This window comes from Mixophyes fleayi, chromosome 4 (assembly GCF_038048845.1).
Source record: "Mixophyes fleayi isolate aMixFle1 chromosome 4, aMixFle1.hap1, whole genome shotgun sequence".
Classification (NCBI taxonomy): Eukaryota; Metazoa; Chordata; class Amphibia; order Anura; family Limnodynastidae; genus Mixophyes; species Mixophyes fleayi.
In genome coordinates this window covers 153,755,106-153,778,773 of record NC_134405.1, presented here as the reverse complement: position 1 = coordinate 153,778,773, position 23,668 = coordinate 153,755,106, and the positions used below count along the sequence as shown (strand labels likewise).

The 23,668-nt window shown below is 42.2% G+C and overlaps 1 protein-coding gene across 1 annotated transcript in view; it reads right to left on the bottom strand.

Moving 5' to 3' along the window:
- Positions 1-284: 284 nt before the first annotated feature.
- The window catches only part of DHTKD1 (dehydrogenase E1 and transketolase domain containing 1), a 46,650-nt gene continuing 23,266 nt past the window's right edge, over positions 285-23,668 (bottom strand). Inside the window, exons 11-17 of the mRNA XM_075208643.1 lie at positions 21,689-21,839; positions 14,301-14,407; positions 12,331-12,495; positions 11,441-11,523; positions 10,457-10,626; positions 9,397-9,482; positions 285-1,656 (exon numbers count right to left, since the gene is read on the bottom strand). Coding sequence (XP_075064744.1) covers positions 1,546-1,656; positions 9,397-9,482; positions 10,457-10,626; positions 11,441-11,523; positions 12,331-12,495; positions 14,301-14,407; positions 21,689-21,839 — 873 coding nt within the window. The 3' untranslated portion in view covers positions 285-1,545. The remainder of the gene's footprint in view (positions 1,657-9,396; positions 9,483-10,456; positions 10,627-11,440; positions 11,524-12,330; positions 12,496-14,300; positions 14,408-21,688; positions 21,840-23,668) is intronic.

The window sequence follows — 23,668 nt, the reverse complement described above, 5'->3', positions numbered from 1 at the left end:
TTTTGGTTGTAAATAATTGTTTGATTGCTGGAAGGAAACAATGCAACAAATCTTATTTTCTAAATAGCATTTTTGGTGTATTTACCAAATATTCTAATATATAAAAACTGCTACACTTTACAAAATCGGTCCCATGCAACTCTGGGTTACACGGCTAGCAGATAAAATAAATCTGAACTTTCACCTGACCTCTCAGTGCAGCCCTGTATTATCTACTTCGGGAGTGATAAAAGTGCATGGTGGATGTATTTTGTGTATATTATAAAGCTTGGTAATGCACAGCCTTTGATAGATATTTATATATTTTGAAAGACAAATGAAGTAAAACATAATTATCAGATAAATGTTAAACAAATTTAATACTTTAAAAAGACACACATAGTGACATAAGAAATAATGTATCTCATCCTGTAAACTGGTCATTAGAATTCCAAAATCCTTATAAATGTATAGTAAGTGATACATCATTCAATTATCAATTTACATGTTAATTTTGAATAATAGACAAAATTAGAATCTGCACAGAGGTTACTTAAAAATATCTAAATGCCAGACTAGTAAATTCTGTATTTAATGGATATTTAGTAGAAAAAAAAATACATATACTAGAAGTATTAGCCAAATGCTACTTACATTTCAAGTATTTCCATGAAGATCAAATAATACAATAACTGCTAGCTTAACTTTTTTTTTTTATTGTTGTTTTTTGCCATTTACTAAATATTCAATGGTTCCAGTTTGTAAAAGTAGACAATTTGAATCACTCTTTTATAACCATTAAATCTACACAAATGAATTCAATATGAGATGTGAACTTGTAACTTTCACAGATATATATATATATATATATATATAGAGATATATATATTCCTGTACTTTAATATGATATGAAACCTCACTACAAGCTGTGGGTCTCCTCTATAAGACTCTTTAGGCACTGTATAATTCTCTATTGTGTTTTTCAATAAAATTAGTGTCAGGAAGTCTGTCTCTCTCATATGCATGACCTTGTACTTTAGATATATGTAAGAAGCTTGCAGCACTAATGGTTGTCTTCAAACAATGGTGTATTTGTGCCAACTACTGACGTAGTTTCCAGGGCGCAAAATAGTCTGTCATGTTCCAATGGTAGGGTAGGTCAATTTAGTTTTTAGGGCAAACCTTTTTATTGGCTACCAGGAAAGTACATTCCAAAAAAATAAAATATTGCCCTTTCTAGACATGTAGAACGTGGCCGGCTTTCCCACCTCATGTAATTCATTCTTCCTTCACCACCACAGCTTCTTACTATTTATACAGTCAGTGGGTAGGGGGAAGAAATATCCCTGGTATCACACCGACCATGCTGTTGCTCAGTGTTACTGACTGACTGTGAGAATGACGCTCCACTGACCAAAGTTACCTACATTAATAACGTCAGCATACGCAATAAGATCTTATTTTTGATCCTTGTCCTGAGAGAATTGAAGTGTGGATTAAAGAATAAAATATTGCCTATTTCATCCAAAGTCGTTAAACAAAAAACAAAAACAAAAACCAAAAAACTCATTCTACATATGCAAATGTTTTCTTAAGAATGTCTTCTTGCTGCTGTTGATGAAGAATCCCAATACCCACTGCAGGTGCAGGAAGAGCCGGTCTGCTTGCAAGACGCAACTAGAAAGAAAGAACAAATGTATAATGCACGATGTAGTGCACATGGGGCGAGGTAAAAACATTACGCTCCAGTACACATTGCTAGTTAATGAATAAACTCTAAACATTCCAAGGTAAGGAAAGGAAAGCCAATGTGATGTGAAAGGAATTCTCTGTTGCAGTCCATAAAAAGAATAGCATGCTCATTTCTATCAGATACATTGTCGCTTTAGTAATAGCATAAACTAACAGAACCGCAGATAGGACTGTCAAACATTCCTTTAAGTGGTAGATCTAACATCTAGAAATAGAATTGTAAATCATCACAGAAAAGGGAATGCAACAAAGATTAGCCACAGAGTAAACAGGAGAAAAAAATGGGATTTTTATACTTACGTAAAATCCGTTTCTCGTAATCCGTTGGGGGGCACCGGGACCGTGGGGTATAGGGTAGAGCAGGCGAATGCTGGCACTTTAACTTTTAGTTAACTAAAACTCTGGCTCCACCCCCTCTATACCCCACCTCCTGCTAGAGGCCAGTCTATGTTTAACCAAGCCTGCAGAAAGGGAGATAGAGAGAACCAAAGAAAAGAGAATAAACTTAACACATAACATTCTCTTAACAATCAAACAACATGTCAAACAGAAGGAAAAACCAGAGCATTAAGGGTGGGCGCCTGGTGTCCCCCAACGGATTAAGAGAAACGGATTTTACGTAAGTATAAAAATCCCATTTTCTCTCACATCCCTTGGGGGACACCGGGACCTTGGGGACATCCCAAAGCTGTATCACGGGAGGGAACGCTCAGAAGAAACGGCCCGAAGCACCTTTCTCCCGAAACTTGCATCCCTAGAGGCAGACACATTAAATCTGTAAAACTTTGTGAAACTGTGTACAGAAGACCACGTGGCCGCTTTACACAACTGTTCACTGGAGGCACCATGGCGTGCCGCCCAGGAAGCACTTACAGATCTTGTAGAATGCGTCCGCAGATTAGCAGGGACAGGCTCTCCAGCCCAGTTGTAAGCCTGGCGGATAACAGCCGTAATCCACCTAGCAATGGTCACCTTAGAAGCTGGCCAGCCTCTTTTGTGAGCATCGTAAAGAATAAAAAGAGCCTCAGTTTTATGAAACTTCTGCGATCTTTTAACATAAATTCTCAAGGCATGAACCACATCAAGATAACAAATAGAGTCATCTTGATCAGAAGACGAGGAATCAGTTAGAGCCGGGATGACAATATCCTGATTCAGATGAAACTTAGAAACAACCTTTGGAAGGAAGGATGGCTTAGTTCGAAGAACTGCCCTATCCTCATGAAAAACTAGCAGAGGAGACTTACAAGACAAAGCCGCAAGCTCTGAAACTCTGCGTGCCGTTGAAATGGCTAAAAGTAAAACCGTTTTCTAGGTAAGAAATTTGAAATCTACTGAATTCAAAGGCTCAAATGGAGGATGCTGTAAAGCCCTCAACACCAAATTCAAATCCCATGATGAAACCGGAGGAATATAAGGAGGCTGAACATGAAGAACACCCTGAATGAAAGTCTGCACATCAGGTATGACAGCAAGTTTTCTCTGAAAGAAAATTGAAAGAGCTGACACCTGACCCTTAAGAGAACTGAGACGCAAACCTGCATTCAAGCCGTCCTGCAGGAACCTCAGTAACCTGGCCAGACGAAAAGAAGATGTAGGATACCCCTTCTTTTCGCACCAACCAATATATGTCCTCCAAACCCGATGATATATTTTGGCTGAAGCCGGCTTTCGAGCACGAAGCATGGTCTGAACCAACCGTCTCGAAAAACCCTTAGCTCTTAAGATCCTGGTTTCAACAGCCATGCCGTTAAAGCCAGACGATGCAAACCCTGATGACAAAAGGGACCCCGAGTTAGAAGATCTGGACGAATTGGCAACCGCCACGACCGACCTCCTGCCATGAAGAGCACGTCGGTGTACCAAGCTCTGCGCGGCCAATCCGGCGCTACCAGAAGCACTGGAACACCCTCTCTCTTCACCTTTTGCAGTACTCCAGGAAGCATGGTACTTCCAAGGAACCGACATAGCGTCTACCGCAACTGCCCCGGGATCTCTTGCACGGGAACTGTAGTGGAGAACTTTGTGATTCAACCGAGATGCCATCATGTCGACATCCGGTTGACCCCATTTCATCACCAACTGTTGAAACACCTCCGGATGGAGAGACCATTCCCCTGGATGCAGAGTCTGCCTGCTTAGGAAGTCTGCCTCCCAATTTTCTATCCCGGGAATGAACACGGCCATGATTGCCGAAACGTGAGCTTCTGTCCACAGAAATATCCTGTGAGTCTCCCTCATGGCCAGAGGACTCCTGGTGCCTCCCTGATGATTTAGATATGCCACTGTTGTGACATTGTCTGATTGGATCTTTACTGGCTTTTCCTGCAGCAAATGTTGCGCACCTTTTAGAGCGTGAAACACTGCGCGCAGTTCCAAGACATTTATTGGAAGCTTGGACTCCTTCTGAGTCCAAAGCCCCTGAAACTGAGCCTGAAGACATACAGCCCAACCCCGAAGGCTGACATCTGTTGTAATTAGAATCCAATCCCAAATGGAGAACAAGCGACCCCTGGAGAGATTCTGCCTGTGTAACCACCAGATCAGCGACTGGCGCGTCTGTGGAGATAGGCGAAACACCTGACTCACCAGATTTCGATGAGATTTGTTCCATTGCGACAGAAGGTCCAACTGAAACTGCCGTGCATGAAACTGAGCAAACTGGATCGCCTCGAATGATGATACCATCTTGCCCAGAAGCCTCATCGCAAAATGAATGGAGGGTCTCCTTGCCATCAACAGGGATTTCACCATCCCCTGTAAGGCTAAAACCTTGTCCTGAGGAAAAAGTACCCGTCTGACGGGTATCGAATAGAAGACCCAGAAATACCATCTGCTGTGATGGGATCAACTTGGATTTCTTGAAGTTGATAATCCAACCATGCAACTCCAGGGTTTGGATTGTTATCTGAATGTGTAACAGAAGCTTCTGGGAAGAGTCTGCCTTTAGAAGCAGATCGTCCAGGTAGGGGATGATTGTAATCCCCTTGGCTCTTAGCAAAGCAGCCATCACCGCCATGATCTTGGTAAAGATTCGTGGAGCCGTGGCGAGACCGAATGGAAGAGCCTGAAACTGGAAGTGCTCTGACTGAACCGCAAACCTCAGCAGGGACTGATGACCCCTCCAAATGGGCACATGGAGATATGCATCCTTGATGTCTAGGGCCACCATAAATTCTCCCTGTTCCATGCCGAGAATTACCGAGCGTAAAGATTCCATCTTGAAGATGGGCACTCTTATCTGAGTGTTCAAAGCCTTCAGATTGAGAATCGGTCTGAAAGAGCCGTCGGGTTTTGTCACAAGAAAAAGATTGGAATAAAACCCCAAACCTTTTTGAGAATGAGGAACCGGAATAACCACTCCAGCTGACAGAAGGGATTGAATCGCCTCTGTTAAAGCCAACCGTTTCCTTGGACACGATGGAAGCCCCGTGGTGAAAAACCGTCTGGGAGGGAGACCGAGCAGATCGATCCTGTAACCCTGACTCACCACACCCCGAATCCAGACATCTGTGGTGGAATGACACCACCGATCCCTGAACCGCAGAAGACGGGCTCCCACCACTGACGACAATGGAGGAGCAAAATCCCCGTCATGCGGACTGTTTGTCTGCTGGCCTAGCAGCTGGACGACGCGCCGACCAGGCCTGACGGCCCCGCTGCAAAGCACCTCTAGGGTTGGATGTCTGACCTCTGGAGGATTGTCCTGAGGAATACTGTCCTCTAGACCTACCTGAGGACCGAAAGGCCCGAAATCTAGACATCCTCTGCTTGGGAACACTAACCGGGAGGAAAGTGCTCTTACCTCCTGATGCCTGACTGATAAAAGGAATCCAGCTGAGGACCAAACAGAACACCTCCTGAAAAGGGAATGGACTCCAGAGCCTTTTTGGACTCTACGTCCGCCTCCCAGGACTTTAACCATAGAGTCCGACGCGCTGCCACTGCCGAAGCAGAAATGCGCGCTGCCATCGTCCCTGCTTCCATAGCAGCTTCACCGAAATAATCCGTAGCCCTCTGAATCTGTTCCACTAAAAGAATCAATTCAGAGGATGGCCTGCAGGCCAACAAACCCTCAGACAATTGTTCCGACCAGCGATCAACAGCTTTGTTAACCCAAGCTGATGCTAAAGCAGGCCTCAAAGAAGCACCCGCTGCCAAAAAAATGGACTTAAGAACGGTCTCAACCTTCCGGTCTGCACCATCCTTAAGATTGGCCTGGTAAGGCAGAGGAATAGTAGTTACCTTTGCCAACCTCGCCACAGCTGCATCCACCTGAGGAAGTGTCTCCCATTTAGCGAGAACCTCAGGGGGAAATGGATAATATGACTGTAGTCGCTTAGTCACCTGAAACTTTTTGTCTGGAGAAGACCAAGATTTCAACAGCAACTGCTCCAATTCGGGAGAGGCCAGAAAAACCACCTCCTTCTTTTTGCGTCTTTCAAAAAGAGAGGATGCAGAAACTTCAGGCACTTGGTCCTCAGGAATCTCAAGTACCTGACGCACCGCCTGAATCAACTCTTCCAGACTCTGACGATCTGCTGGGACCTCCACCAACGAAGCAGCATCTATGTCAGAACCCAGCGGTAACTCACCCTCTTCCTGGGAACCACAATCAAAGAGAGGCGGCCACCCGCCTCCGCTTACTTGAGGAAGGCGGAGTGACCGACTGCATCATCCTCTCCAAGGAGGAAGAGACCGCTACCAAACCCTGTACTGAGGATGCAAGACCCTGCACCCAGGCTAGTTCTCCAGACTGCACTGGAGCAGCAACAGGCAAAGCTTGAACTAAGAAAGCAGAATCAGAAGATTGAGCTGCCTGAGACTGTACCTTCTGAGCAAGCAGTTCCACTGTATTAAATAGAGACCAAGCCCAAGCAGGCTCCTCCGTGTTTGAACAGACAGCCACTGTTTCACCAGGAGTAGTCTCCGTGGGCCGACAGGACACACACAGAGCCTGTGTTCCTGACTGCTCAGACGGTAACTTAACATGACATACAGCACAGGTGAAACTTAACATAGTAGCACCAGCCCTGCCACGTGTAGATTTTTTCCTCTCAGACATGTTCAAAGATGGGACAAAACAGTACAGTAAAATGCACACAATACAGATAACAAGCAGCACACAAACTACAAGAGAAAGTGAGCCTGCAATACAGCCAAAAGCTCCTAACTGTGTAAAGGTACAAAAGGCTAAACACACCACCCCCAATCCTTTACCTTACAGTATACAGGATAGAAAAGGGGAGAAGCAGGAGCTTTAGATATGGCTGCCTATTCAGGTAATCACACACGAGGAGTGAAGGACTACCACGGGGGAAGTGCCGAGGAGTAAAACACACCCCCCCTTCCCCCAGGGCCCAGCTCTGGACTGGATAACATCTAAGACAGACAAACAACTCAACCAATCCACAGCCTAGCAGGGCTCACTGAGACAGTGACCCTTGCCTGACCCTGTTCCCTGAGCTAAAAATAGAACTCTTATCTCTAACAATTAACCAGACTGATTTTAGGAAAAAAACAGCCAGCTCAGGGAACCAACTGCGATTTCTAATATCTCTCTCACAGCACTATGCTGAGAGAGAGTTTACTTACCTGCTGCCAACCCTCCAGACGCAGTATGTGCAGACAGCATGCTTTCTGTACCTGGAGGACAGACCCCAGCCACCACAGACTGTGTCTGGCTCCAATGGAGGGATAGATAATAGGCAAAGGGGAGCAGGCAGCAAGGAGGACCCACACGGCACCTCCGCTCCCCCCCCCGCAGCCAGCGCACAGCCATCCGTGCTGTGCGCTCCACAGACCTTCCCCATCGCTGCCTCACACTCTCCTCGTCGGCCGCAGCCGCGGGAGAGGAGAAGAAATAAATATGCAGCCAGGAGTCTGACTGACAGCCGACTACGCGGCTCAGCGAGCCGCCGGCTGTCAGAATTCGGAGACACAGTCTCCGCTGTCATTAAAATAATAAAAAAAAGGAAAACTGTCTGCTAAGCAGCCCTGTGCACAGCCCGCTTCGCCGGGCACTTGAACTAGACTGGCCTCTAGCAGGAGGTGGGGTATAGAGGGGGTGGAGCCAGAGTTTTAGTTAACTAAAAGTTAAAGTGCCAGCATTCGCCTGCTCTACCCTATACCCCAAGGTCCCGGTGTCCCCCAAGGGATGTGAGAGAAACAACATTTTGTTACTAAAATCAGGAGGACAAAAGAAAGGTTCCCAACACTGTATGTAAACCATCACTGAACTCGCTTCTATTGGAACTGTACCAATCTCTAGTACAGAAAGAAAGAATTAGGTCTTTATATCTCTAGATCTATTCAGGCAGTGAATAAACATAACCACTGGGAATAATGCGGACAGATGCAAGGCTGTTTAATACAGTGGCACACAGGACCCTAATAATAACCTTCTTAATAATGCGATGAAGGAGAAATTTATCTCATCCCCTCAGCATCATCAAGGACAGAGCTCATCATGGAAAAGGACTACATAACCTAAAATACAAGTTTCAGAATATAAAAAGAGTTACTAGGAATTGAAAAATATATGTAAGTATATCCATCCCATGAGAACTTGAGAAGTTTGACATTCTATTTACATTTGCTTTTGCAGGCGAGTGCAAGCTATTGTTCAGCCCTTTTCTGATACAGGAATGATAAGGGGGGTTATTGATAGGAAGTCTGCCGTGTATGGAAAAAAATATCTCCTTTCACAATCACAACTTGGTCAAATATCTTCAGTTATAATTTCCAGCAACTTTTACAAACTACATTGATTATGGCTTAAATTTGAAGTTAAGCAGTCCTTTAGAATCTTTTTAAACTAAGGTTCAAATGAGTATCTTAATCGAAATTATCAAAATATCTTCTGTAAATCAAATAAAAAATTCCTAACACTAGCTTATGCTAATACGAACACTCATAACGGAAGCCCTATCATTAGCCCAAGTCTCAAACATATCTTTAAGTTTAGTCATAATACCTATCCTGAGCTTAAAAGGTGTTGTTCTATTTTGGAATTAAATTATTTAAAAAGAAAAAAAAAAGAAAAAAGAAAAAAGAAGGAGGTCTCTGCTGTGATTGTCATGAGGAGAGCAATTTTCTCCACCTCCTAGGACTGGAAAAAGTTACCACGGAAGTCCTGGAGAAAGGTGGAAGGCACTATTGAGTAAGAAGCTATTATCAATAAGTGGACAAACTCTGTAAGACATGCCCTACATGTAAACCTATCTCAAGCTTTAAGCCTTAGGCCTAACCATAATCCTATGAAAGCTCTGAATTTATCCTTATAGCTTTGATCTTCAACTAAAACTATGAAAATACAAGCAGCATTTCACACATAATTTGTACTATTGACAATGTAAATTTTTTTTTTACTTAATTAATGCATCATGAAATATGGGATATAGTCACCCCTCATGTGATCTGTCTTGTGCCCAGTATCTTAAAGTTTCTCGTTATATGGAAGAAACAAAATATCTATTCTTGAATTAAAAGTGCAAAGGACATTTATATATGTTACTACCTAAAATGGTGCTCAATACTAAATAATGAGGCACCACAGCCATTTACCTTAAGACAGACTGGTCTTTGTTTAGTCTTTTTAGAGCTGTAGTTTTAAAAAAAAAAAAAAAAAAAGTGAAATATGTAACTGGAAGTCAGAAATCTCACCTTGCATCCCAATTGTTTTTCAAATCTTGGAGCAACAAAAGTCCAAGCGCCCATATTTTGTGGTTCTTCTTGGCTCCAAACAAAATCTTAAACAAACCAAACAAAAAAAAAAAAAAAAGAAGAGCATATTACATTACTTATAGGTGCAAGTCTAAATCAAGCCCTAAGTGAATATACTCTTCTCTCAAACATGACACCACAAAAATGTTATTTACTCAATCTCCGCATTGACTATTACAATGCCCTTCTTACTGTTCCCTAGACCAGTACTATTGATTATCCATGTAATATGTTCTTCCATTGCTGCTCCACACTCTCAGTTCCTACTTTTGTTGCCTGTATTTTACCGGACCCTATATAAAATACTTTTTCTAGCATACAAAACAGCACAAACACACATCTCTTCTCCTGTCTCACAATATCTTTCAGCTCAACCTTTCTGCTCTGCCCAGGGACTGTGCCTCTTATCCACACTTTACCTGCTCACATTCCTGGTTACAGGACTTTTCTTCTGGCTGCACCCACTCTGTAGCAATTCCTCCCTTATACAAGACTTTCCCATAGTCTCCAAACATTTAAGCATTCTCTGAAAACTCACCACTTCAGGCAAGCTTTGAGTATACACAGTCTCAATCAATTGATTAGGCATATTAAGGATTTTGCACAAGTTAAAACCATTTTACTTCTCTTTTTGTGAAAGGGCCGTTTTGGTAATGCTGACTACTTGGTGCTCTTAAACAGCGACCTCTTCAGCATAAAACTTCTTAATGCTACCAAATGCCCTGAAATTCTGCTTCTATTTACATTCATAGTTGTGATTTTTTGAGAGCTAATAAACTATGTACCAATAACAGCCTAACTACTCACTGCAGTTCTTTTATTACTTGGAAATAAACAGTTATGTGTTATAATATAAAAACAGTAACACACAGAAAAAAGTAAAGTTTCTTCCAAAATGTATGTTACCGACAAACTGCAGTATTTGTCTTCCAGTATTAATTATTTTTGTTAGTGGTACTTTGTAAACATAATTAGACAGAAACGGGTCACAAGGACTCACCTTTGACTTTTGGGAATTTGCCCATCTCTTTTTGTAGTAATTCTAATGGGAATGGACATAGTTCTTCTATCCTAATAATAGCAAATTTGTGCCCTTGCGGTCCTAGAGTTTCTCGCTGTTTGACCAACGCGTAGTAATGTTTCCCAGAACAAAGTATGACTGTGCTTACACTGTAGAAAGTAGACACAACAAAGAGGTGTGTGACTAGGGTAATAAAACATTGCAAACTGTCTTTGAAATTGGGTACACATGGACAAGCAGTAGATGAAATAAGGTGGGTGAAAACAAACCTGCATACAGTGAAAGCACTAGAATCTTAACAGTAGCACAGAGTATTTCATCTAAGCCAATTCCTGCACATGACCAATATATATATATATATATATATATATATATATATATATATATATATATATATATATATATATATAAGAGCAGAACAGTAATGATGTGAGGCTCCCCTCAATCTGGTGCTGGATAAATACATTTGAAAAAAAATCTTTTTTACATCTGTTGCCCCGTGCAAACGCAATATGCTTGTTTATTGCCTAGTAATGTTCTCAAAGTCTCATAAATACAATAAAATGTGCATTATAAATGTGCATACAATGTTTACGTGCCTTATCCCTTAACCACTTGTAATCCAATAGGCCCTAAACAAAGCCTCCATAAGAAATGGAGTACCAATGTTTTACCCATTTACATACCAGGTTTTCAAAATAAGCATTTTGTTTCAGAAAAATATCCATTTAAGAAACTAAGCTTAGCAGCGATCTTAAAACAGTACAATTTACCTATGTGTAGTTCAAACATAGTGTACAACATATTTGAATACAAAAATGTTGTACTTGCCTGAAAAAAAGTTTTTTGTTTTTCTTTAATGAGACAATGTTAATTACATATGTGGGCTTGTCAATTCTTTGCATACTCCAATTAGAATAGCTGTCATATCATAGTGGCTAAAATGTATACATGTATTATTACCTTTTGGGGTCAGTATCTGCCTCTCCAATAACAGGTCTAAATGTTCTTCCTGGAGCCATGTCTTCAAAGCTTGAAACTGCAGCCTGTCATAAAAGTTTTAACAAGAAAACCTCATATATGGAAAAACATTTTAGTGAATTTATAGTTGTTTCCCCAATTTTATATGGTGTGTTATATAGTGTATAAAACATTCCAGCAGTCACCAATCATAAGTAAAATAATTTAGGACTGTGCTTTTATGATAAATATCCTTGACTGTGTGTACAATGTTTTCCAAAGATGAGAAGCCTACTTTAAGTTTATTCAAAAACTGAACTGGATTTGTTTCAAAAACATGCATAGCCTAAAATTTTCTTACCAGATAAAATAGAAATACAAATTAAAAAATAAAAATAAAAAATAAAATAAAAATAAAATAATTTTTCAATATAACTTTAGAATTGACGTGCACCAAATGCTTTTAGCACAGTTTTATTAAATAAATGGACTGCTCTTCTAGAAGGCGACCGGTCACCCAACATGTATCTAATAGATTTTGCCAATGCCAGTTAAAAAATAAATATACTGTTGTATACAGCATAATATAGGATTTTATGACTACACTTAAATTGTTATCTTAAAAGGAAACTAGAACAAAAAAAATAAATAAAATACAAATACCACATTTTGAAACTACATATAAAAGACAATCTTTTATATATAAGAATGTTTTCTGTGGTTATTTTATGAAATAGATTTAGAAATTAAGACAGACTGTGCTTCCATAGAAAAAGGAAATAGTAGTAATTGAGGATTAGGTTTTTAAACATTTATTTGGGGGATTAGCTTGGCAAACAATATTGTTTTAATTATCACACCTACATTAAATGTTAAGGCAAATAAATATTTACCGGATATCGGAGCAGCATTTTTGGGGAGGCCACAATCAGAGGCTTTCTGAAATTCCGGATCATTTGTCTGCGCAGTAAATGAAAATACTGTGCTGGAGTTGTTGGATGAACTATGCACATATTTACAGTATCTCCATCTACTCCTTCTTCTGCACTGTCACACAGCTATAGGAAAACACAAAGACCATTTTTTGTATTACTTTTTTAATTCAGTCATAAAGAAGGCACTGCTACTGAAACCTAGTGGATAGCCAGACTAACTGCACAGAAAAAGCTATCTATATATTTTCATTACACACTGAAATAAATTAATTTGATAATATGATATCTGGTCATGTTTTAGTGGCTAAAAATGACAATGCATTATACAATAAACACATTCTTATTGTAAGCAAAAAACACTATTTGAATTTTTTTTTATTAAGTCCATTGCTCTGATTGTAGTTTACCAATATAAGCAGTGGATGTTCATGTTCCAGTCCAATTAGACAGCAAGTTTAATACATATATCACAGTAGCCCTTGATAAAGGTGCCATGGGATCTGTGGAGTTATAAGTGAAATGAAATACAGAAAGGTTTGGTTCATCTGTAATAAGTGAGTAACGCCTATAAACTCAGACCTCTCAGAGAGGAAATGAAAGAGAAGAAGATTGATAAAATCCATTAAAATGCAGTTAAAATCAGATGCACTCACCTCCCAGGATTTTAACTGCATTTTAATCGTGTTTAAAGCATATAGTGTAGGACCTGCATATAAAAATGAGGTGCCCTTGACGCTGGGATGCAGGCTTAAATGTTTTGATCAAAACATGAACTAATACCTCATGTTTTCATTTTGCTAGACACACAGATATGCAGTGTAAAGGATAAGCGCTGACAACTGTAGTTTTGTTTTGTATACATATATGCCATTTATATTGCCACACAGCTGGTACCATATACAATATGGGATATATCGAGCACGGGCTTATTGCCAAGCAGCTGGTACCATATATAATGTGGGATATACAGAGGGCGGTCTTGTTTTTTCTCTGGTTTTGTTTCAAAATATTGCCTTATTGTCATAGTAGCTGTCCATCAAGCCTATTTAAGGCACAGTTGGGTGTGGCTCACAAGCCAGCCCTTGCTAGATGTAAACCCCTATACCTGGGAGGTGAGTGCATCTGATTTTAACGGTGTTTAAAGCATATAGGTCAGTGTAGGACCTGCATATAATGAGGTTCCCTTGACGCTGGGATGCAAGCTTAAATGTTTTGATCAAAATATGAACCAATACCTCATGTTTTAATTTTGACAGACACACACAGATATGCAGTGTAAAGGATAAACGCTGGCAACTGTCTTTTTGTTTAGCATGGGCACTCTGACCGGTTTGCATCTACGCAGCCTCATACTCAGAAAGCTGCAATGAACTGTGTTGTGACATCTTTCTATCATAGCCAGCATTAACTTTTTGAGCTATTTGTGCTACAGTACCTCCTCTGTCAGATTGGAGCAAACGGGCTTGCCTTTGCTCCCCGCGCGCATGAATGAGCTAGACAGGTGCCATTGTAACAAGATAATCAAAAAGTTATTCACTTCATTTGTCAGTGATTTTAATGTTGTGGCTGATCGGTGTATTATATATCTATATATAATACACTGATCAGCCACAACATGGTCATTGTCTAAATATTATAATCAAATAAAAAGTAAACGTATCCTATTAGACCAGTGCAAATACGGTTTATTGAAGTCAACATAAAGAGGAAAAACTTAATTTTGCTCTAACATCACATCTTCAAACATTATGAAATGTAAGTTATGTGAAATCACTTATAATTTAAGTGCACTTTTCCCTCAGTTTTCTCACACATGTCAAAAAAATGCTTGGACTAACCCATATCTCTCAACATTTAAAAAAAATTGGAACCAACAAAGCCTGCTCTCAACAACTGCATAAAGTGGGACTATCGGGACGCATGCTAACCTGTAGAAAGCGTTCAATGCGACAGGAAGAGTGCTCTGGACCAGCACCATCATAGCCATGGGGGAGTAGGATCACAATTCCACTCTGTAACAGCCACTTGGCCTCGCCTATTAAGAGGTACAAGAAAATATTTTATGCAAAGCGGTATAGAAATTGAAGAGCACTTTATAGTTTATACTTTTATAAAATGAATATCCACGTGTAAAATGTTGTCCCCGTGTATCCAAGCACGGGGAGAACATACAAACTCCACACAGATAAGGCCATGGTTGGGAATGAAACTCATGACCCCAGCGCTGTGAGGCAGAAGTGCTAACCACTTAGCCAACGTACTCCCCATACCCGATACCTGGATGTTCATAGAAAACTAAGAGCACTGATTGGGGTTACATCAAGTTACTTTGATGATTTTAATTTGCAGTGAAATATATTAATATCTCAAAAATAAATGCTATAATACTGTTTCTCATGTGTTGCAATGGAGGATACAGGAATGGTGGTGTATGAGCCCGAGTGTGGTCACTAAATATGGAAAAGTTTATTCCTGCTCCTGTGCAGATCATACCCCACCAATAATGACACTACTAGCTTAGGGGCATATTCAATTGTTTTTTTTCCCGCGCCGCGGAAAAACTATTACCGTTAATACGGTAATAAATAGCTGGATTTCAGCTCGCGGCTAAGGGAGCTGCGAGCTGAAATCCAGTGATTAAATTACCGTATTAACGTTATTACGGTAATCGCGCGCAGACCGCGAGATTTTCGGCGTTTCCGCCGAGAATAGAATATGCCCCTTAGTGTCTTTAGACACTAGGGGGTAAATGTATCAAGGTGCGATTTTGGAAATCCAGTGATTTTCTCAGGAGTGTTGAAATTCGCTGATGTATGAAGCTGAGATTTCATGTTAAATCGCCAGAGTAGTGTTTCTGTAAAAATCGCTATTTCCAAAATCGATAGAGATCAAAGTCCCGACTGTTTGCCACTCTAGCTATACAAGTCTCCAATGTATGAAGCTGCGATTAAGCAAACTCTCCTGAGTTTGCTTTAAAAATCGCCAGATACAACATACTGCATTCTAGCAGCGCGATTACGAAACATAACACTGTTACACTGTCCTGTCTATAGAGTCGGAGGTCCCGGCAGCCAGAGCCGTAGCGAGGGTGGTGCGGCCGGTGCCGCCGCCCAGGGCGCAAAGTCTAGGGGGCGCCATGGCCCCCCCTGTTATTAAACAAGTCACAGCCCCAGGTACACATCTGGGGCTGATGCAGAGTCAGCGCTGCAGATCGCGATATAAGCAGTGCGGGGAGGTGGGAGGCGCCATGCTGCAGCGGCACTCCAGCCTCTATTGCCACCTTACAGTCAAAATACACTAAGGAGCTCCTGTGCAGTTCAACACAGGACGCTCCTACAAGAAGCCGATCTGCCCGCCCACTTTGTGTTGAGTGACAGCAAGCTGAAAGAGGCGCCCATCCCCCGTGGTCAGCCCTTCAGCTTGTCCAGCACAGCAAGCTGCCTGCTACAAGTATCGAGACTGCTCAGCAGAGGACCCTCCGTCCCCTGGACAGCCCACAAGCTTCTGTTGCATTTTTGACCAGCCTGTACTCCAGCTATGTAGGTAAGTAATAATCAGCATGTGTTTCTTACCCTGTCTCTCTCTTTGTATTTGAATCTCTCTCTCTCCCCTTCCCCCTATCTCCCCCTCAGCCTGTGTGTGTGTTTGTGTGTGTGTCTCCCCCTCAGCCTGTGTGTGTGTGTCTCCCCCTCAGCCTGTGTCTCCCCCCCCTGAGCCACTGTGTCTCCCCCCCCCCCTGAGCCAGTGTGTGTCGTCCCCCCCCCTGAGCCAGTGTGTGTCTCCCCCCTACCTGAGCCAGTGTGTGTCTCACCCCCCCTGAGCCAGTGTGTGTCTCACCCCCCCTGAGCCAGTGTGTGTCTCACCCCCCCTGAGCCAGTGTGTGTCTCACCCCCCCTGAGCCAGTGTGTGTCTCACCCCCCCCTGAGCCAGTGTGTGTCTCACCCCCCCCCCCCTGAGCCAGTGTGTGTCTCACCCCCCCCCCTGAGCCAGTGTGTGTCTCACCCCCCCCCTGAGCCAGTGTGTGTCTCACCCCCCCCCTGAGCCAGTGTGTGTCTCACCCCCCCCCCTGAGCCAGTGTGTGTCTCACCCCCCCCTGAGCCAGTGTGTGTCTCACCCCCCCCCTGAGCCAGTGTGTGTCTCACCCCCCCCTGAGCCAGTGTGTGTCTCACCCCCCCTGAGCCAGTGTGTGTCTCACCCCCCCTGAGCCAGTGTGTGTCTCACCCCCCCTGAGCCAGTGTGTGTCTCACCCCCCCCTGAGCCAGTGTGTGTCTCACCCCCCCCTGAGCCAGTGTGTGTCTCACCCCCCCCTGAGCCAGTGTGTGTCTCACCCCCCCCTGAGCCAGTGTGTGTCTCACCCCCCCCTGAGCCAGTGTGTGTCTCACCCCCCCCTGAGCCAGTGTGTGTCTCACCCCCCCCTGAGCCAGTGTGTGTCTCACCCCCCCCTGAGCCAGTGTGTGTCTCACCCCCCCCTGAGCCAGTGTGTGTCTCCCCCCCCCCGAGCCAGTGTGTGTCTCCCCCCCCGAGCCAGTGTGTCTCCTCTTCCCCCTGCCCCCTCCCCTCAGCCTGTGTGTCTCCTCTTCCCCCTGCCCCCCCCACTCAGCCTGTGTGTCTCCTCTTCCCCCTGCCCCCTCCCCTCAGCCTGTGTGTCTCCTCTTCCCCCTGCCCCCCCCCACTCAGCCTGTGTGTCTCCTCTTCCCCCAGCCCCCCCCCCCACTCAGCCTGTGTGTCTCCTCTTCCCCCAGCCCCCCCCCCCCCCACTCAGCCTGTGTGTCTCCTCTTTCCCCTTCCCCCCCTCCCTCAGCCTGTGTGTCTCCTCTTCCCCCCCTCCCTCAGTCTGTGTGTGTGTATCCTCTTCCCCCTGCCCCCCCCCCTCAGCCTGTGTGTCTCCTCTCCCCCCTGCCCCCCCCCCCCCTCAGCCTGTGTGTCTATTAATTTAACAGGAGTAGGACTATTCATTTATTGGTGACAATTAATTTAATGGGAATAAGGGTTATTAATTTATTGGTGGGGCTATTCTTATACTTGTGGGATGATTGTGGTGGTGGGGGCTATTAATTTAATTTATTACTGGGGATTTTGGGGTGTGTTTTCATTGAATGTGGAACAGAGTTGGTGTTGAATAGGGCCTATTTGTGAAATGGGAGTGCTCTTAATTTAATGTTGGTTGGTAAGACTGGAAATATGCCTTTTTTAATGTAATTTTGAGAAGGAGACCTGATTATAAAACATGGGTACTTTTATTTCATGTCAGGGCTGGTTAGAGGAAGGAGGCCTGGACTATTCACTTGTTGCTTTGCTTTCCTTTCCTTGTGGTGAATATTAAAAATATTTTTTCCAAACAGGGCCCCAGCAGGATCCGGCCAAGCATCAAGTGAGCGGAAGATGACAGCAGCAGCTCCATGTGGTCATACTACAAGAACAGGTACGAGAAACTTGTACAGGATTGGAGACCAGTCCAGTACTTGTAAAGTGCTAGGTGTATTCTCCCCCACACAGGGCCGTAACGAGGGTGGTACAGGCGGTGCCGTTGCCCAGGGCGCAAGGCCAAGGGGGCACAGCTGCCGCCCGGTACCTGACTCCATACCTTGAAGAGAGAGAGACTAACTTACAAGAGCTTGGTGCTTCTGCCCTTAAGTTCCGCAGTGGAACGCATGTTCCACCGACAGGAAGTTCGTCATTTGGAACGCTCTTCTTTCTCACAGACCCACAGACTGGATACTATAAAAGACTGAAAACACAGATGGACGTAAGAAAGACAAAGGAATATACTCGTAAATATAGATCGGCACGTACGAAACAGGGGATAGTCATTTTAAGTTGGAAACACACTTTGAATTTTTTTTCCTTTCAGTAAAGTGCTAGCCACACCCACACATTATGTTTGCCACTCCCACTTAGATGGGGGGCGCCGGTGCCTTGTCTCGCCCAGGGCACCAAGATGTCTAGTTACGGCACTGCCGGCAGCTATCAAATGTTTAAAAATAGATAAAAGGTTTAAAAAAAAAAAAAAAAAAAAAAAAAAAAAAAAAAAAGCCACCCGACCGGCCACCATTAACCCGAGTGCTGCCAGCCTACTGCTGGCTACGTGAAAATCGGGGGAAAAAAAATTGCGTGGGGTCCCCGATTTTCACATAACCAGCACTAGGCAAACCAGCCTGGGTGGGTGGCACTAAAGCAGGGGGACACGTGGCAGGGGTCCCCCTGCCATAATGAGAGCCAACCCCTGGCTGTTCAGCGCTGGATTTCCTAGGGAGTGGGGTCCGTCGAAAGAAGAGCGGGCCCCCCCTCTAGGGACACCTAGCCCAGTGCTGAAAGCACCAGGGCTCTTCCTACACCCCTGGGTGGTGGGTGTAGGATAATAATCGTCGATTATTGTGTCAAAAAAAAACAAACAGACGCTATTTTGTTTTGTGGAACTACAAGTCCCAGCCAACCCGGGCTGCCCTAAACAGTGTGGGCATGCTGATGCTTGTATAACTACAAGCACCAGCATACCCATGGCAGCCAGGGCATGTTGGCACTTGGAGAACCACAAGTGCAAACATGCCCTGACACCCAGGGCTGGCTGCGACCTGTAGTTCCACAAAAGAAAATGTGAAATAAACCACAACACCCTCTTTACAAACCACATAGTTATCACTTTCTCCAGTAGTGTATCTAAGATGACAGCTCTTTCTTGAAAGGTGCTCATTTTCCGTCAGAACAAAGTAGTATTCTTGATTTTCTCCCCAAGCTGGTTTCTGCTTTTCAACTGAACAGCCAGGAAATAGCTCTTATAGCATTGTGTCATTGCAGGCAGGACATGCCATTACATTTTATAGACATTCTATAGGTGTGAGCCATACAGTATTACAGCTCTGACACTGGCATTCAGACTCTTTTCTGCATCAGGTGATCAAGAGGGTGGGGTGGCTTCTAAAACAAAGATACCTCCACAGATACAGCAATACATTCTTCAGACATATTCTGTGAAGAGGAAGGATCTCCCTTTAGTTCTCAAGCTAACTCTGGCTTCTTTGTAACTGCTGCACAAGGGAGAGACTTCTGGAGACAGCAGATGTCTGCTCTGAGAACAAGGGGTTACCGGCTGTGGTATCTAAGGCCTGCATCATATTTTCACGTACCCATTACATTGTCTCCTAATGCAACACATGAGAAAACAGGATTTTTGTGATCACATTAAATCCATTTCTTTTGTAGCTCACTGGGTGATGAAGTGCTTTTTTTGTGGTTTGGCCCTTGACTGGCTTAAACATTTTCTCTTGTGGTTGGCTTGTTACCTTCTGTTTGTTTTTTTGTTGATGGATGTCATTGCCTTGCATCCTCTCCCAAGTCTTCTTTGGCATTTGGCTAGCACAATGTCTAATGGTAAAGCCTGAAGGTGGAGGTGTAACCAATTCTTTAAATCCAACCTCCTGGAGGCCGGGACTATACCCCACCATTATTATAGCTCCCAATTAACTATATGGAAAAAGTATTTAACGATGAGTACAATAATCCGGTTTTACTTTTAACATTTGATTAATGCAGGGTGGTAAAACTCAAAAGAAGATTTAAATTAAGGACATTAAAATATGCCTCTAAGCTCTATTTTGGGAAAATATTTGGGATTACAGTGCTTTTCAGGCTGCTGAGCCAAAAAAAGGAATAGTGTATTTCACCATCACAATCAAAAAAAAACAAAACACAGTTTGACTTTTCTTTAAAATAAAAAGCACCTATAATTTATGACAATTAGCTTGCAATCAATTGCATCTCATGTTGCAATCTCTCCCAAACACCTCTAATGGAGGGTGGTCTATTAAATGACATGCTTAACCTATTTCATTGTATTTCCCTTTGCTCTTGTCTGACGCACCTGCAACAGCTTAATGTATACAAATTAAGCCAGGAACTTTTTGTAGCTTTTGTTAAGTGCTAACACACAGTTGGAAAAGCCCACCAGAGTGCTTCTACAATGTTATTCATGCTTTAGAGTCCAGAAGATGATGTAACTGTCCCAGCTGCCTGAAAATCAGGAAGCCTAAAAGCAAAACTATAGGTTTTTGCCATGTTGGAGCCGTTACCTGTAATTTAATTGCATTAAACTATAGTTATTAAGTCAGAAAAGGTGCATAATAGTCAAAATCAAACTCAACAGCCAATTTTCAGGTAAAAAAAAAAAATCACTTAGAAGTTTAATTTGGGTTAAGAAAGTACTGCAGGGTAAAAAAAAAAAAAACAAACAATGGAATTTTGTTACAAATCTTATGATTACAGTGGAATTTTATATTGACTTTGTAGTTAAATTGCTGTTTTTGTTAATGTTTTAGTAATTTGTACCTATCTATAAGGCTGGCCACACACACTGGGTGAGTGTACAGATTGGCAATACAAGATGGTGAACAAACTGAATGAGATCTGGCTGGTTAACGACTTTGGGGAAGGTTTGTGTCATCTACTAACACTCTCAATGATCATCCGATCAAATTACTTTCGGGGCATCAGGATTGTATTATAGGCACATACATTTCGATATAAAGAAAAATGTCCAACTTTGTGACCAGCTTGTCATATTATTCGTTATATTCTTCCTTTAACCATCAAATTATAAAGTGTATAGTTCCAGGTCAGATAGTTATGCAAATTGATCATGTTTACTTTGGAAGAGACAGCTTGATTATTTGTAATAGATATAAGCCATCACTGCAGACTCTTGCGATTCATTTTCTGCAAGAGTGGTGAGAACGTTACACCGGGACTATATATGGCTTTTAAACAATTTAATTTATAGGAAGGTCTTTCTACAGTTCCATGACTACTACCACAATACTAATAAATTAATGCATTAAGGCTTTTTCCTACGGACAATGTGCTTAAAAGACCAAGTTATACTATCCTGTTCCACATACAGATATTTGATACTATCGTAATGAGCTTCCTTTTTAAATTAAGCTGTTTTATTATAATAAACACTACCTTTATATATACACTTGTTTCTGGAATAGATAATACTGATGTTATTATTTACTGATTTTATGTTTCCTATATAAAATTGATATTCGGTATAATTTTAACGCTGACAATTTTCTCCTTTTTGAGACTGCAGCATCTCTTTTTCTAGCAGCTTGCTTTGCACAATATAATCAACTATATTAAGCATTTTTTTTATTCTTTAGTGCCTAAGGTTTCCTATTTTCTGTAAATGAATGTTTAATACTACAACTCATAGCAAAGCAGAAAAAAATTAAAATTATTTCTAACTAACATATATTTGCACTCCAATTCAGTCCCCATTCAAATTAGATATTTTAATACAATTGTAATACCATCTTACCTCCAGATATAAAAGTGTCAAAGATTATCTGTGCACCATTGAAGAAATCTCCAAACTGTGCCTCCCAAATTGGCAGTAACTTGGGGTTTTCTATACTCATGCCATATTCAAAACCCAGGACAGCTTCTTCCGATAATGCACTATTGCTTACCTGAGGAGAAAGTAAAAAAAAATATAAGCAAAATACATACATGCACACACACACACACCTAATATTTTTATTACCTTAATGATAAAGGGCTTTAATACATGGAAATAATTTAAATGATCAGATATTGTTAATATTTTCAATAAACAGGAGGTACCAAGCAAAACCATCCTCAAAAAGGGCTTCATTATATTGTAGGCAACCACCTAAAAAAATACTACTAAAATTGTGAATTGTGTGAATAAACATAAAAATAAAGACTACAAAATGTAGCTAACAGCTAAAGAGAATTTTAGCTTCTGAACCACAATGAAATAAGGAAACTCTGGTGGACATCTGTTTTAGGGAGTGCACTCATGACAAAGAAATGTATAGTCATCTTGCGGTCAAGTAGGCAAGCTGCTTCCAGACCCCAGTTGTGTCCAACAACAAGCCCGTTCCTGCCTCACTCCTGAGGAAGGAGAAAGAAGGTTAGCACATAACCTGTGGCTTTAAGGTGCCAAACCAGGACATTGGAGTTTCCCAGTTGCTTGCAACAGGATTCAAGCAAAAGCCTAACTAGTAGCAGAAATTCTATGTTAGGTGTATCCGTCCTCTCTCTGAATCTAGTAGTTGGCAGTTTCATCATAACCTCCCCAGTTCCAGAATGGCTATTCCCACTCACATTTTGGAGAGTGCAATTTCTCTGACAGCAATCAATGTCAGTGAGATAGCTCGGGCCATTCTTCACCTGCGCATAGTTCCGTTACCAATGCAAGTGGGAGCGAATCATAACGAGATCATCTTGTTCCATGTCATTTCTGTGACTATTAATCCCATCATCCTAAGACTTCCAATATATTCTCCAGTAACAGATAGGTACGCTAAGCAAGTACTTGCTTGGGAGCCCTTTTGTCACTCACATGGTCTGCAGAAGGTTAAAAGTTTTATCTGTGAACCTGTATCCTCCCCATCTTTTTCCTCCTTAATACAAACCTTTGTGATTTTTTTTTTTTTTTTTTTTAAACAAGCAGAGAAGTTGCCCCATCACAGCAAGTGGGACCTCTTACCAGGGCATTCTACTGCATCTGCCCGTTTATCCGTTGTCCTTATTGGAGACAAAGGCTAGGAAAACTTGGAGAGGAGTTTTACATGCAAATCCACCTCCTTGTCAAAAAGAAGTTCTGGGATCTGCGTCACTGCATTGACTACAGAAGTTTGAACGCTATCAATGTTAAGAATCAGTGACCTCTTCCCCTCATATACGAGTTTCTTGATTACATCAAGGTGCTTCTCTCTTTACTAAACTGGATCTAAACAGTGCCTATAACATTACACACATCGAGAAAGGGACAAATGGAAGACAGCTTTCAACACCAAAAGATGGGTACCTGGTTATGCCTTTCAGCCTATGCAATGCATCAGTTGTTCTTGAAAACTTTGTCAATAAGATCTTCCAGGATGTGCTATACAAGTTTGTCATGGCATATTTAGACAATATTCTGACCTTCTCTAAACATCAAGAGGGAGCATGTGGCATGAGTCTTAATCCATCTTGGAGCTCATCATCTATATTGTAAATTATCCTTGCGAGGATATAATGTTTCTGGGTCTTGCCTTTGGATGGACCCAAAGAAAGCTGACACCAGTGGTTGAGGACAATTTAGGATTGCTTCAAAGTCATTCCACAGTGGCCGTACTACCTCCACTTTTTACAGTTTACAAACATTTACCGTCAATTCACTAATATGTTATTTGTCTCTGGTAGCACCAGTTACAGCTTTGAAACAGAAGACTGCCAATCACAAAATATGGCCATCAGAGGCCATCAAAGATTTTCTTAGTTTGAAACA